The following is a 14,151-nucleotide window of genomic DNA, read 5'->3' as shown; positions in this document are numbered from 1 at the left end:
TTTGTTTTAGGCTCTGTGAAATGGTAATGTCATCTGGGTACATGGGTCAAAGTAGCCACAAAGGCGTCGATGTACTGACCCTTGAAGATCATTCTTAGTAATCCAAGACATGCAATGAATGTACTTACCCTTTAAGAATCATTCTCAGTAATCCAAGACATGCAATGAAAATTTTGGTTGAACAGAGATCCTAAAGTGTGAAGGACATTGGAAATTTACATCAACTGTACTGGCACTTGTTTCTATATCAAAAAATTGATACTGTTCTGAGTGCAACAAGACATGGTCATGCAGTCCATATTAAACATTTAGTGATTTTAAGTACCAAGCTCTAGTTAATCCCTAAAAGTTGACCTGTTACCTTCTCCATTCCAGTGGTTAGGAAAAGGTAATAAAGGAACTGTACCCTGACATTCTCAGTTAGAAAACCTGAATCCAAGAACCATGGTGTTAACTACAGCACATTCTTCACCATTGGCCCAATACACTTTCATCTTGTTCATAAATGAGTCTGGCAAACATACATCTAACCTAGCACACCACAATAAACAAAATGGTATCTTTTAAACAAGTATCTCCTACAGTGTCAGAACTGACTAAGACACTTTACACCTGCAAACAAAAACATAAAGAATTCAATCAGTTTCCAATTGGAATCACTGGAAAGCCAATACTTGCTGATGCTGTCTGTAGAAGTAAATAAGATTTTTTTTTTTTTGGGGGGGGGGGTGAATAAAGCAAGATTAAATTCCTAAGATCTTCAAAAATGATAATCCATCAAAAGTTGATAGGTAACAAAACATGATACCATTCTGGACACTAGCTGAAATACTAAATCACCATGAGAAATTGCTGCCGACCATGTAGAACAAGGCAATGTCAAGACCCCGGTCACAAAAGGTTCTACCTCCAACACGGGATGGGAAACTGACACTAGTGTGCGTCTCTTTTTCAATGCATCAAATCAGTTACCTCAACCAGAGTTGCAAGCAACAGAAAAAGAATAAATAAAAGATCAGTGAGTAACACCCAACTTCATTATGTGAAGATTTAATTTTAAATCCAATCCATGTATCACACCCTCAAACCAATTAAGTATAGCCCAGAGCTGTGAAAGCATAACAATCCAAGGCACATACATGGTTCTGCACAAGTAGACACAACCCAAGTGCATAGGGCATCATACAACTTGTTAAGTGCTAATTTACAGAAGCCCTGGTTATCCCAGAAGAAATGGACTAGAGTTGGACCTATAGCATTTTTAGCACAGGTGACACCCAAACTTGAACTTTGAGTCTTTACTCTGCTAGCCTGATCTAAACAATCTCACTAAGTAACAGCCTATTCCTTATTCCCAATATTGAGTAATTTTACTCAAAACTACCAAGGAGGAAATCTCACACACCTGTCATATTATTGCGAATGCTATTTTACACTTCTGATGCGGTAAATATCTAGGACTGTCACCTAAAGAACATCCAGCAACATCTGTCTTTCTGCCAAACTAGGCTATTTTATTTCATTAGCACAATCAAGATACTCCTATGAACCTAAAATAGGTACTTGACAGAGTCTAATGAAATTACCAAAAAACAAATTAGACAGAGTCTAATGATATTATGGATAACACCAAATGCAGAGAGTACCACACACACACACCAAAAAAGAAGAAGGGAGTTTTATCTTTATCTCATCTGAAAATACCAAGGAAGATATTAACAGATGAAAAAAAAACTTTTTGTTTGAAAATAGAGTAAAACAGGTCACAAAAAGTAAAACTTAGGATTCACATATCAAGCCAATTATACAAATATCAACTGTGACACAAAGAGAAGCTGCAAATGTGGAGTTTAAACTAACCAGTCAACAGTACAGGACATCATGACCGCTTAAAGAAATGGCGAGTCAGCAACTCTGATATCCCCAAGGCAGAAATGCTGTCACCTCCAAAAAGTTCTTGAAGCTTTGAGTCACAATGTACCACCATCGGATTTACATGGTCCTAGAAAAGAAAATGTAGAAACGCCAATTGCCATTAATTAATCTGGGATTTAGACAAAGCAATGGTGTTTGCAATCCACACTGAGTGGAGAAAAGGAAGCATAGAATAAGGATACAGTCTGTCTACTAACCCAATAAAGTATGACCAAATCCAGCCAGGTTAAAAAGCTAAAAAATGAGTAAACACAACAACATATAAGTCAAAGCCTAAGTGAAGATTATACTCTTGTCTATGTTTTCTTTCAATTTACACTCTCTCGGTGCATCACTTCATCTACAAATATGATAAAAGTGACAGGAGTGTGTGCATAGTATATGAAATCACCCTTCCATTACAATTAATGCGTCTATAGAAAAACAATGACAACTAAGTCTGCAATCTACCAAATAATGCATAAAGATTGAAACCAAAAGATGTTCAGAGCACAACTGAAGAAAAGCAAAAGAAATATGAATACTAGGTCGTTTCACATTGTTCAAGTGGCGATGCATTTAAGAAGAGTTGAACAGTTCAACAGAAGAATCCATGTAGGAAGCTCCTAACAGTAACACAATTAATCTACACCAGACAACTAAGCTAAAGAAACATGGATGGCAGAACCAAATAGAACATACTTATTGAAGACATAGCTCCAACAAAGACACAATGGAAACAGTTTTCTTGTATAACCAACCACATAAGTCATCATGGCGGGATTTCCAATACAATTTATTGATTCCCCTCAACCCCAGCTTAAACATAAATGTAGGCGTTCCTTGTTTCCATAACATGTAACTAACAACGAGCATTGCTAAATCAAATACATGGTGTTGCAGAACATATTTTAAAAATTTATGAAACTTGTTACCCACCTCCAGTTGGTGAACTTTAATGTACTCCCAGACACGTCTTGTAGCTTCTGATCGAAGCATTTCTCGTTCTCCAGTGCCAAAAAAATTGGCAAGTGCATCAGATATTATCACAGCAGGTACAACTGGTTCAGTGATCTCAGTTGAAGACTCCACCTCTGACTTTGCCCTCTTTGAATCCCGATTTGACTCTTCTGAAAGTAGATAACCACAAAAACTATCATCCATATTACACAGACACCGAAGGTCATTAAAAAAAAAAAAACTGTAGGACTTGCATACTTGAGGGTTCAAGAGGGATAATATGCTTGGCCAGCAGTTTATTCATCTTGAACATGTCAGTACAGTCAGTTTCAAAAACCAAACGCAGTTCATCATTGCAAATTATCTTTCTTTTATTGCTTGGATCTTGAAGATTGTTTTTCCTTATGTACGCCCATAATTGCTTCACAATCTGCACACCAAAAATATAAAGTGCCAATAATGCTCTTTAGTAAGCGGGTCAGCTGCTAAAAGTAATACATTAATTCAAGAAACAGAACCTCGGTTCTTGGCAGGGCTGGTTCACCAACAATGGCCTGTAACTCAGGTGAAACACCACAAACTTTGTTGAGTCCCCCTGGGCCACCTCTTCTTTTGGTTCCAGTTGGTGCACTGCAAGAAAATAAGAAACAGAGAGAATACACAAGGTCAAGCATATCGTTAAACCAAAAAGGCACGTACAGTTGATGCATTTGATGTCACATAAAAGTAAAACACAAGTCACAAGGAGTCAACGTAAAACACAAGTGACCAGAAAGACCTTCATGAATCACTCTCGGGATGTATGACACCAAATTTTTCATGAGGATCGTAAATCCAGAACACAAAACCAAGTATAAACAGAACATCAGCAAAGGCGGACAAGTGCAGACAAACTCCCACTTCATAAGTAGCTAAAAAATTGGACAACAACATAGAAAACGGCGAATAAATGTTGAAAATCTCCAACCATAGCCAACGATTCATCTTCAAGTCTTTAACTAAAAAGCTATACACATAAATCCAAGCTCATATATAAACATTTTATAATTTGATAAAGTTGAAAACTCGACAGGAATGTCGAGTTCCTAGACCAAATTCAACGTAGGAACATATGCGGTTCGAACTGTCCAAGGCGCGATAAGAACAATAGGAATGGGGAATTATCAAATATCATCCTTTAAAAAAGAATGCCAGGTTGAATACATAAGAAAGATTATAATTTGAGACCATTTTTACTCTTATCGAGGCAATTAATGAGCATTCGTCTAGAAATTCTGTCATTCTGTTTCCAAGGAAGAAAAAAATAATAATCTGCTGCAAAACTGAAACCCCACACTCTGCTCCCCAAAAAAAAAAAAAAAAAAATACACGCTTCGTAACCACAAATTTGCAACGAAATACGGGAAAGGAAACCCATTTCAACTTTGATAAGGCGATGATAGACGTTGTACAGTGGAAAATTAACCGACGAGAACTTGAAATTGTAAAAACCCTGAAAGAGAAACCCTAGTTTTACGATGTTGAACAGAGAAAAGAGTAGCAAACCTTTCTTTGAGCACTTCGGGGGCAGGTGGAGCAGCAACATTCTGAACATAAACCTCAGCTTTGGTAACCGGCGGCGTTGGTGGCTGTGCCTGCGGTGGCGGAGCAGTTTGGAAGTTGAGCTCTTCGGGGCGATGGATGGGAAGAGCGAAATGATGCGGGATTTGGGGATTGTTGTTCTGATACTGTTGGTGATGTTGAAGGGCAAAATGGTCCTTGTGCACTTGCTGTTGAGCTTGTGATCGGAGAAGAAGGTCGATCTGGTCTCTGATGAAGCCAGCTTTGTGTGAAAGATTTAACCCTAGCTTCGCTTCCAACTGTTGAACGACGCCGCTGAGGGAAGTAACAGCTCGAGGATCAGATTGACGAAGCACTGACTCAACACAGCTTGCTATTTCTTGGTCAGACACCATTGCTGTGGTTCAACTCTCATATAATAACTGAAAAAACGGAAACTCAAACCGTTCCCTCCTTGGCTGCTCTCACTCTTTCTCTCTCTGTCTCTCTCTTCTGGCTTCTCTCTGTCTCTCTCTTTCTTTCTCTGTCTGTCTCTGTCTCTCTTCTCTCTCTTCTCTCTCTTATATGTCTTGAAATGACAACAGAGTCCTCTTTTGTTCGCATTTAGATTTTTAAATGTTTTTTGAAGACCATAATTCCTGGCTGACGGTAATACCCTCGTCTTTGTCCAAATTGCCGGAGCATCTATACACCATTACAAGGGTAAAATTGTCATCGCGATCTTGTGGATAACGCTGTTTTATCTTTTATTGTTTGGTTGATATTTGGTATAGGATATTGGTCTGAATCTTCCTTCCTCTTTCATAACCTGGAAAAAGGGAGGAAAAATGTATTTTTACAATAATACCCTTAATAGTAATTGGACCAGTTTGGAAATATCTCGAGATAATTATTGTAGACTTAAAAGGAGTTGAGGTCTTGTATCAATTGTGCTAGGAAAAAAATATTTTATTGTGTGTACAACAATGCACATATATACCAAATGATAGGCTGAGATTTAAAATTTAATTTTAATTTTAAAAAATCCAAAATAGCCTTTCTTTATTTTCTTAGCCAATTATTTGGCATATATATGCATTTTTGTGCACAGTAGATAATGTTTCTTTATTGTGCTCTTCTCACATCCTTTTAACAGATGTTTAAAAATAGAGTTCATCTCTATTCACCTTGTTAGTGCTCGTAAAAATATGTAAAGAGAGCACAATGCACTATTTGTAAAGAGAGCACAATGCACTATTTGTATGAATAGAAGATCTGTTCTTTTTTAAAAGAAACTTTAATGAATTACGATTGTCTTTTTACCAACAAGAATCTACTACTAATGGACAATTATCTTTCTTTTTTCATGATAGTTTCTTTTGCATCAGAAGAACATAGAATATAATCAGTCCCAAATTTTTTCCAGTGATATGTGACCTCCTTTTTTTTTTTAATATAAATTATTAATACTTTTGACATGAAAAAAAAGAGGTGTTTTTAGTATTTTTCCTGTCTTTTTGTATTTTTCTTTTAATGGCCTAAAAAAGGAAAACAACTAAGCCTTTTTCAAGACTTTATCAGCTTTAGTAATTGAAATTTGATGGACAGAAACCAACCTGAGCAAGACTCGAGTCTTATTAATTATCTTTGAATACCAATTTTGAGAAATAACAAAGACACCCTTTATTCCCCCTTTCAAATATAGTTGTGCAGAATTTAGTAAACTGCTAATTCAATTCAAGTGTTCTTGTCAAAAAAGAAAAAAGAGAAAAATAATTCAGTTCAAGTATTATTTATCAAAAGATAAAATAAAAAATGAATTTAATTCAACTTTTTTTATTTTAGTTTCCCGGACATTATGGTCCTCCTCCCTCAATTATTTGAAAATTTTCTATAGAGGTTCTTCTAGTCCTTTTTTTATGTGTAAAACACTAGCACTTGGCCCTCAAAGGCCACCTACTTGAAACAAATTTAAAACGTTAAACACAATGGACAAAATAATTGTTGTCAATAATTAATTTTGAAGGTATTGGATAAATTCATAAAAACTAATATGCACAACTCATAAGTATCAATGCCGAAGAAAGGAAGAAAGATTTTATAGTCATTCTTCGAGGCCCCAATCTTCAATTTAGGACAAGAAAATATTATACAAAAATTAACATTGATCAATAGAAATGACTAGACTAGTACCTCTTAGGATGGGGTCATGGATTCAATACTCATTGTGGTATGTGTAATAATTCACACCTTTTTTTTTTTTTTGCCAAAATATAAAAGCATTTCAATTGACTAAAAGAATGAAAGCCAACAAGTTGCTAAACAAGTAAAGAAGTATCAACCATAAAAAAATAGTGGAACACCCCCACAAAAATATCTCACCAAAGAGAGAGAAACCGCACCCTTTGCTAAAAAGTCCGCAAAGGCATTGCCCTGTCTAGGAATGTAGTGAAAACTAACCCTAGTAAGAGTAGAAGAGATACTCAAGATATCATGTACAAGACTTAAACGATTTATAGAAGATAGAAAACATTGTAAGGCAAGAACTATCGGAAGACAATCAGAATGTAATTGCAAATAAGATACTTCAAGAGAATATCTAGGGCCGGGACAGAACAGAGATTTGACCGGATCATGAATCGAGAATATACCCGTTTGGTGTAAAAATCTCAGATTCATGAAACTCGATTCACATTTTAGTGTAAAAGGTGAATCGAGATTTATGGTAAGGGTGAAACCAAAGATTTCAAAAAAGCTATACAATTGTACATTCACAAAAATCATGTCGATCAAATAAATTTTTAGGATGAATTCACAGATTTCATTCCACAACCAAACACTTAATTTTATAAATTATAACTCCATAGATTTGAGTCTCAGACATTTGAAACCCCACCAAGCCCTAAGATTCTAAGTAGAAGACCCCCCCCCCCAAAATCTTAGCTGAGCTCCACTAATGTCTTTGAACTCCAAATCCCAAATCTACATTGAGCTACTAAGAAGATCCTACTCGAATCCTAAAATACGCAACCTTGTCCTCCAATCCAGGACTTATGATCCCAAAATATGCAACCTCGTTCTCATAAGAGTGACCCCAAAGTAAACACAACAGAATTAAAGAAACCTTTCAATGAAACATGGATGACAAGCAAATCTTAGGAATTAAAATCTCATTTCTTAGTAGTACTCCTAATATAAAGCTACTAAAAAAAAAATAATAATAATAATTATACAAAAACTTAAAATAAAAAATACTACAAATTTAATAGATACCGATACGGCGATACGGGTTGTCCAGTAGTATTACTTAAATACCCTCCGACCTCGCCATCTTCTTGTTGAAAGCTGTTTGTGCTTCAACTTTGAAGAGAGAGCAGCGACATTTTCAGAGACTGGAGCAGAAGGAAAGCCATGGCACAGGTTCTTAACCTATGCTCGCCCCACCGAACTCTCTGCTGTTCTTCTGCAATTCACCTTGATTCTTCTCCGGTGGGCCTGTCTAGCAATCTCCAGCCTTGTCAATACCCTAATAAGTGGACATTACTGCAACAGAAGCTTCGGTGCCGTGGCCGATATTCGTGCATCTTCTCAGACAATCGTAGAGAGGTAAACAGTTTGATTTCACCTCGATTGGGAATTCACTTCGTTTATGTATTGCGTTTTTCTGGCCTTCCGTGGTTCCTATCTTGCGTTGTCTTGGTTTTGAGTCTTTTGACCTTCATTTTAGCTCTAACAACAGCGAATCGAAGTGGACACCATTAGCCTTTTTTTAGAGTGATGTTTGTCGTGTCTATCAAGTGACTGACTCTTGAAGATATTTCCATAATTTTAAACGTTTTATCTCTCTCCATGAATTGTGTCAATGAAGGGGGAAAAAAGAATAATTTTCCACTGGGCTTGTGGTTTGAGGTTGTTAGTCGACCAATCATGTCTTAAAACAAATTTCTATACAGAAATGACTGCTGTGCATCCGAATGTTCTTGTTATAGTGGGCATCATTGAATTGTCTGTTTATTATTTGGAATGCTGCTAGAATCTTCATGGTATTAGGGTAACACTTGCAGTTGGAAGAGTTTATTCGTTTCAGTTAGTGTTGGATGGACAGCAATTACTTGTGCTAATAGGAGTGCACTGATTTTTGGGGGATTTTTACTGATATGGAGAATTTCGGGGACAAGCTTTGTTTATCTTAGCTTCCTTAATGAAGATTTTGTATGGAGTCCTCCTCAGGATACGTTCTTGGTGTATCACACTATAGTATATACTAATGCCAATTTTGTTTTTAATTGATAAATCTTTATCATCTGTAAATAATCATTTAAGTCCCTGTCTGATTATGGAAATAACCTAGTATGACCGATGGGATACTACAACACATTCACAAATCTGTCCTCAGCCACGCTCATTGAAGATTTTTAGTAAATAGCACCTCCAACCTTTAGAAAAATTATTTCCTTTTGTGCTTCTGAAGATATTCCTGTCCTTGACTTGTTATACTCCTTTTATGCTGCATTACATATAGCTTTTCAAAGACTCTCTTTTCTGGTCTACTTCAATCACCATTTCTTCTGGTAGATGGATTGGATTTGTTGATGATCTGGATCTATTTGTATTTGTAATACATCCTCTTTGTCTGAATGCTAACTGCTCTGCTTACCATATTAGGGAAAAAATGCTGTATGTTCTGTGTACTCTTTATTTGGCTAGTTAAGGAACAAAGACGTTGTATTTTTGCAAATATTTATTGGTAATAGAAATTTTTATTTTTATTAAAATGAAGCTGGATCCCAGCATGCTCACACCCAAAACTTCATTCCATCATGCGTTTATTAGCTCCCCTATGGCAGTTCAATTGGGACACAAAATTGTGGCCACTATAGTGATCATCATTGTATACTGGTTAGAATTTTGGACCAGTTAGACATTCTTATGAGTTGTTGTACTGGTTTAAGAATTTTTGGAAAGGTCTAATTGGTGAACTGCTAATGATATTGTGAGTTTCCAAATTTATCCAATCACTAGCCCTTCCTAATCCATCAGTCCTAGGGGCTAAAAATGCTAGTGTAGCTGAAAGGTTTTTAAGATGAGTGTGATGAAACCTTAAAAGGCTGTAGCATAAGGTTCTTCCACTGAGCAGGGAGTTGGGAAGGTCAAACATATGCAACCTTTTCCCTGTTTCTAGAGAGTTTGTTTCTAGGACTTGAGCCTATGACCAAGCATTCAGCAACTTTGAATTGAGAGATCTGGAGTTGGACGTCCATCTTGTAAGGTTTTGTTCCCATCATAAGTGAGACAATGTAGCACCAAACACCAATTTACTTACCAAATCACAAATAGAGGTACTAGGGAAGGATAGCAAAAATGAGGACTAATCTCTCTGAAACCCAAAGGAGCACCTAGATTGTGGCCAAATAGAGGCAATGGCTCTTTCCCAGATGGAACGGGAGAAGGGGCAAGTTAAGAAGAGGTGGTTAACATCCTTAGGGCCATTCCAATAAAGAATGCAATTGGGGTAACTGATACGTGGCGATGTATGACAAAAGATTGGTTGGGAGGTAGAGGGTGGAAATTCTCCAGGATAGTGAAGGAGTGGTGAGGTACGTGACCCTTGAACCGGACCAAAGGATGCCGGGTTTCCTAGTGGCTATGGGGTTGTTTGGGGCAATGATTCTTGGTGTTTCTTGCTCAAATGGGCGAGAATCAGTTTCTGGTGTGTTTGTGCCCATTTCCTAATTTCATCCTACTAAAATCTTGTTTGGTAAAAACAGAATCGATACGTGCTAGTGGCAAAATGGGCACAAAATCTGTTTGGTATGCATAAAATGTTTTCTGCCCATTTCTCATTTCCATTTCTCATTTTCTTTTAATAGAACCAACTAAAAAAAGTTAAAGACACATTTACTTTTTTTGGTCAAAATTAGACACATTTAAACTTAAATTACATACAATGTGGTTAAAAACTATTTATTTGAACGTAAAACAAATTACATACAATGTGGTTGAACCCTATTTATTTAAACTTAAATAAATTACATACTATGTGGTTAAACCTACTTATTTAAACTTAAACAAACTCATCTAATGAACATGCCACCTAGCCACTAGCAATCCCTCTCCAATGGGCAACAATTGGGTTTTAGACCCACTTCTCTTGGCCACCATGGTCCTTTGCCTGACGCATTGTAGCCCACCACAATTGTCTCTCCTTGCTTCACACCTGCTTGCATTGTTCGAAAGACTTCTTCATGATCATCCAAGTTACAATCAATGAGAATGGAATCTGCTCCTTTAGAGCAATTCATTAGAAGTCTCCGAGCATCACTGAATAAACTCAACATAATCAGCATAAGAACTAATTATTCTTGTATATGGTTTACTTAGGCATTCAAAGAAACAATTGGTGGGCTTAGGAGATGTGCAAATCTAACAGAAAACATTGTTGAGCATGGCAAAAATAAGAAGCAAAGCACTCAACCACTGGATAGACCATAATATAGTTTTAAAAATGAAGAGCAAGAGGTCGTCAATTTGAATTCATTGAAATTGAAAAAAATTCATATTAAAACCCCTGCTAAGTAAAAAAGAGAGGAAGAAATCAAGATCATAGAATTTGAGTGAAGATATTCAAAGAGAGACAGAGAGGGCAATAGTCTAACATCTCCTGTGGAGATCCTCAAAGAGAGACGAAGAGAGCTGGAACTAGGTTTGGAGACCCAATTGCAAAGAATCGTTTGAAATTTCCTCCCTTGCAGAGCACGGAGAGTGCAGGTGCTAAAGGTATCGCTAGAGATTCAGCCATTATGAGATATGGTTTCACTGGCTTCAACCGTTGTTTTAAGCCACTGAAATAGAGACAGTGGAGTGGTTCCCTCTCCGAAGGTTCAAAGAGGGAGGTTGTAGAGAGATGATGAGCCATGCGGATGGAGATCGAGCAAGAATGAGCAGCTTCTTCGTGGGAGAAAGAACGAGAGCTAGGAGATTGAGTTTAGAGTATGATTTTCACAAGTTTATGTTTTGATGTAAAAAGACCCAATTGCCCATCGTCAACATAAAAGTGGCAGTGTGCCTCCGCATTTTCTTCAAAACTGTGCCTGTGCCCAAGAAGCTTCAATTTGGAGCTTCCTGGGCACGAATTGGAGCGTGCTGAAACACCCGATTTATGCCTGGTTCTGCCCATTTTTCTGAAGCAGCACACATTCGGCACACTTGACCAAACAAGATTTTATCCGATCCTGTGCCCAAAATGGCTATGAGCACAAGAATCGGCTCCAAAAGAGTGTTGCCAAACAACACCTATGTGAACGGATGTTTCGCAAGGTTAGTTTCCATATCTGATGGTAATACTTTAATTAACAAACACTTTGGGCCGCCAGGGGAGGGGTGCTTAGGTGAAGGTGGGAGAACTGCAAGGATATCGAGTCTGCTACTCTCTTGGTAGTCTCACCTTGTTTTTCATTTTGTCGCAACTCTAGTCTATCCAAGTTACTGGTTATAGATTTTGTGCTAATTATATTGTATCATAGCTTTGACCACTAGCTATTTTGAGACTCATTCAAGGTTCTCCCACTACCAGTGAAACCCTGATTCATAGAAAAAGAAGAGCTAGGTTTTGTATAAGCTTCAACCTAGGTTGATGTATGTTGATTATGTCTGATAGTTGAATCTTTCTGCTACAGGATTTCTGATTTTGCTGGGAACCAATCTCATGCTATTGCCACTGCTATTGATGATATAACCCTTTGATCAATCGGATATTAGGATGCTCGTTGATGTTGTATTTTTTGGTGATCAAATGCTGATGTGTTTATATGGATTTGTTGCTTTAACAAGAACATAAATCAAAAGAGTAATGTTCTTGTTTTAGGAAGATATAACCTAATGTAAAGTAATGGCTTAATAATAAGATAGGTGCCTGTAGGTCGGGGAATGAGAAGATCCCTGGTAATGTCAGGCTTTGTTTTGATATTTATCAGGGGTCCAGCATTCTGAAGGGCCTCAAATACTTGCTCTAATGTAGTTCTCTTGTTTTCCTTTTTCCTTTGGGGAGGCTTTTTGTGTGTACTAAAAAATAAAGATATATTATATGGATTTGTTGCTTTAACAAGAACATAAATCAAGAGAGTAATGTTCTTGTTTTAGGAAGATATATCCTAAGGTCCTAATGTAAAGTAATGGTTTAATAATAAGATAGGTGCCTGTAGGTCGGGGAATGAGAAGGTCCCTGGTAATGTCAGGCTTTATTTTGATATTTATCATGGATCCAGCTTTCTGAAGGGCCTCAAATATTTGCTCTAATATAGTTCTCTTGCTTTCCTTTTTTCCTTTGGGGAGGCTTTTTGTGTGTACATATATAAATATATAGATATAACTGATGGACCACCCAGACCAAACCCAGCCTCCAACACCTACCCCACCCAAAAAAGGTAAGGGTTTTAGGTGTTTTTGTTAATGGGAGATGGGGGGGGGGGTTGGAACTGAATTTGTTTCAAGGTTTCACGGGCTATTTACATATTTCTGGATGCAGGAACAAGCCAGAAAAGCATTGGAAAGTGCTCTTGGTGGAAAGAAAAATGAGTTTGAGAAATGGAACAAAGAAATTCAAAAAAGGGAAGCATTAGATGATGGGGGCAACACTGGTGGAGGAGGTTGGTTTGGATGGGGTAGATGGTTTGGTTGGTCCGATGGCGATAATTTCTGGCAAGAAGCCCAACAAGCTGGGCTTGCTATCTTCGGCATTGTTGTCATGGTACATATATTCTTACAAACCTGTATTTTTTTATGATTTTTCTTATATCTTCGACTGTGTAAAGTTCTTTCTCCCTTGGGCATTTTGCTTTGCATTCAGTTAATCCTCCTTTTCTCTTGACAGTATCTCCTGATTGCAAAAGGGGAAGTGATGCTTGCTGTCATCTTTAACCCATTGCTGTTTGCATTGAGAGGGGTAAGAAATAGCTTCACTTTCATATCATCACAGATCTTGGGAAAGATTTCTCCAACCGGTCCTCATGTTGAGCCTAAAAGTACATTGAAAGAGGAATTCCAAAGCCATGTCTCAGCTAAGGAGAGTGTGATAAGGAAGTGGGGAAGTGACTGATACCTTTGTTTCAGTTGCTCATAAATTTCTCCTTGTTCCATGTCTTTCTGCTGTGATGATTATCATAGTAGCTTTTTCCTTCGAAAGCTTATCCATTTTTGTCAACATTCGACTTGAAGTTTTACTAAATTGAGTAAAAACAAGCAATGTAGTTAGTTTCTCTGAAGAGGCTTATGCTTTTGAATGTCGCAAACTCCATTTCTGAAAGACACTGCTTTCCAGTCAGGAGCTGTGCTAGCTATTATAGAGCTCATGTATCACTGCTTTGTTCATTTTTTCTGATATTAACTTAATGAAATGCACATTGTAAATGCAAGGAAAAAAATGTCTTTTTTTGTAGATTATTAGAAAATTTATGCTTACTGCCAGTTGCGTGATACATTTTGTTGGTTGGTGTGTTGGATTTGAAGGAGCTTTAAGACTTATTGAGATTCAAAATAGGTTTTAGTATACTCTCTTGAGATTGATTAATCCTTTTAAAATGAATAAGTTCCATTAAGGTTAATCAGAGCCTTGAGATGATTTCTCCTTTTGTCAGTTGTATGCATGTATTACATTTTACTATATTTATCTCTGTTTTTGTTGAGTTTCTTGTACTACTCTGTAAGTATTTTACTTATAATTTGAGTATCTTGGAAAGACAG

At 37.1% G+C, this 14,151-nt stretch overlaps 2 protein-coding genes across 2 annotated transcripts; one reads left to right on the top strand and one right to left on the bottom strand.

The window, feature by feature from the left end:
- Positions 1-242: 242 nt before the first annotated feature.
- On the bottom strand, positions 243-4,976 carry LOC149004047 (uncharacterized). Its single transcript, XM_089167634.1, has 6 exons — positions 4,420-4,976; positions 3,393-3,504; positions 3,133-3,304; positions 2,854-3,044; positions 1,861-2,002; positions 243-612 (listed from the first exon to the last, which is right to left on the bottom strand). The coding sequence occupies exons 1-5, from the start codon at positions 4,827-4,829 to the stop codon at positions 1,880-1,882; spliced, it is 1,008 nt and encodes a 335-aa protein (XP_089023760.1). The 5' UTR covers positions 4,830-4,976; the 3' UTR covers positions 243-612; positions 1,861-1,879.
- A 2,790-nt stretch (positions 4,977-7,766) lies between these two features.
- LOC149004046 (sulfate adenylyltransferase subunit) lies at positions 7,767-13,889 on the top strand. The gene is made up of 3 exons (XM_089135595.1): positions 7,767-8,019; positions 12,938-13,159; positions 13,283-13,889. The coding sequence occupies exons 1-3, from the start codon at positions 7,825-7,827 to the stop codon at positions 13,505-13,507; spliced, it is 642 nt and encodes a 213-aa protein (XP_088991721.1). The 5' UTR covers positions 7,767-7,824; the 3' UTR covers positions 13,508-13,889.
- Positions 13,890-14,151: the final 262 nt, after the last annotated feature.

Source organism: Hakea prostrata, chromosome 9 (genome assembly GCF_041222555.1).
Source record: "Hakea prostrata isolate BN-2017 chromosome 9, UWA_Hpros_2, whole genome shotgun sequence".
NCBI classification, from domain to species: domain Eukaryota; kingdom Viridiplantae; phylum Streptophyta; class Magnoliopsida; order Proteales; family Proteaceae; genus Hakea; species Hakea prostrata.
This window is presented reverse-complemented; position numbering and strand designations above follow the sequence as displayed.

Coding starts and splice junctions, on each gene's coding strand:
- LOC149004046 (XM_089135595.1), top strand. CDS start 7,825: ATGGCACAGGTTCTTAACCTATGCTCGCCCCACCGAACTCTCTGCTGT. Junction 8,020..12,937: donor TCTCAGACAATCGTAGAGAG/GTAAACAGTTTG, acceptor TTCTGGATGCAG/GAACAAGCCAGAAAAGCATT. Junction 13,160..13,282: donor TCTTCGGCATTGTTGTCATG/GTACATATATTC, acceptor TTCTCTTGACAG/TATCTCCTGATTGCAAAAGG.
- LOC149004047 (XM_089167634.1), bottom strand. CDS start 4,829: ATGGTGTCTGACCAAGAAATAGCAAGCTGTGTTGAGTCAGTGCTTCGT. Junction 3,505..4,419: donor CCCGAAGTGCTCAAAGAAAG/GTTTGCTACTCT, acceptor ATTTTCTTGCAG/TGCACCAACTGGAACCAAAA. Junction 3,045..3,132: donor TATCCCTCTTGAACCCTCAA/GTATGCAAGTCC, acceptor ATCTACTTTCAG/AAGAGTCAAATCGGGATTCA.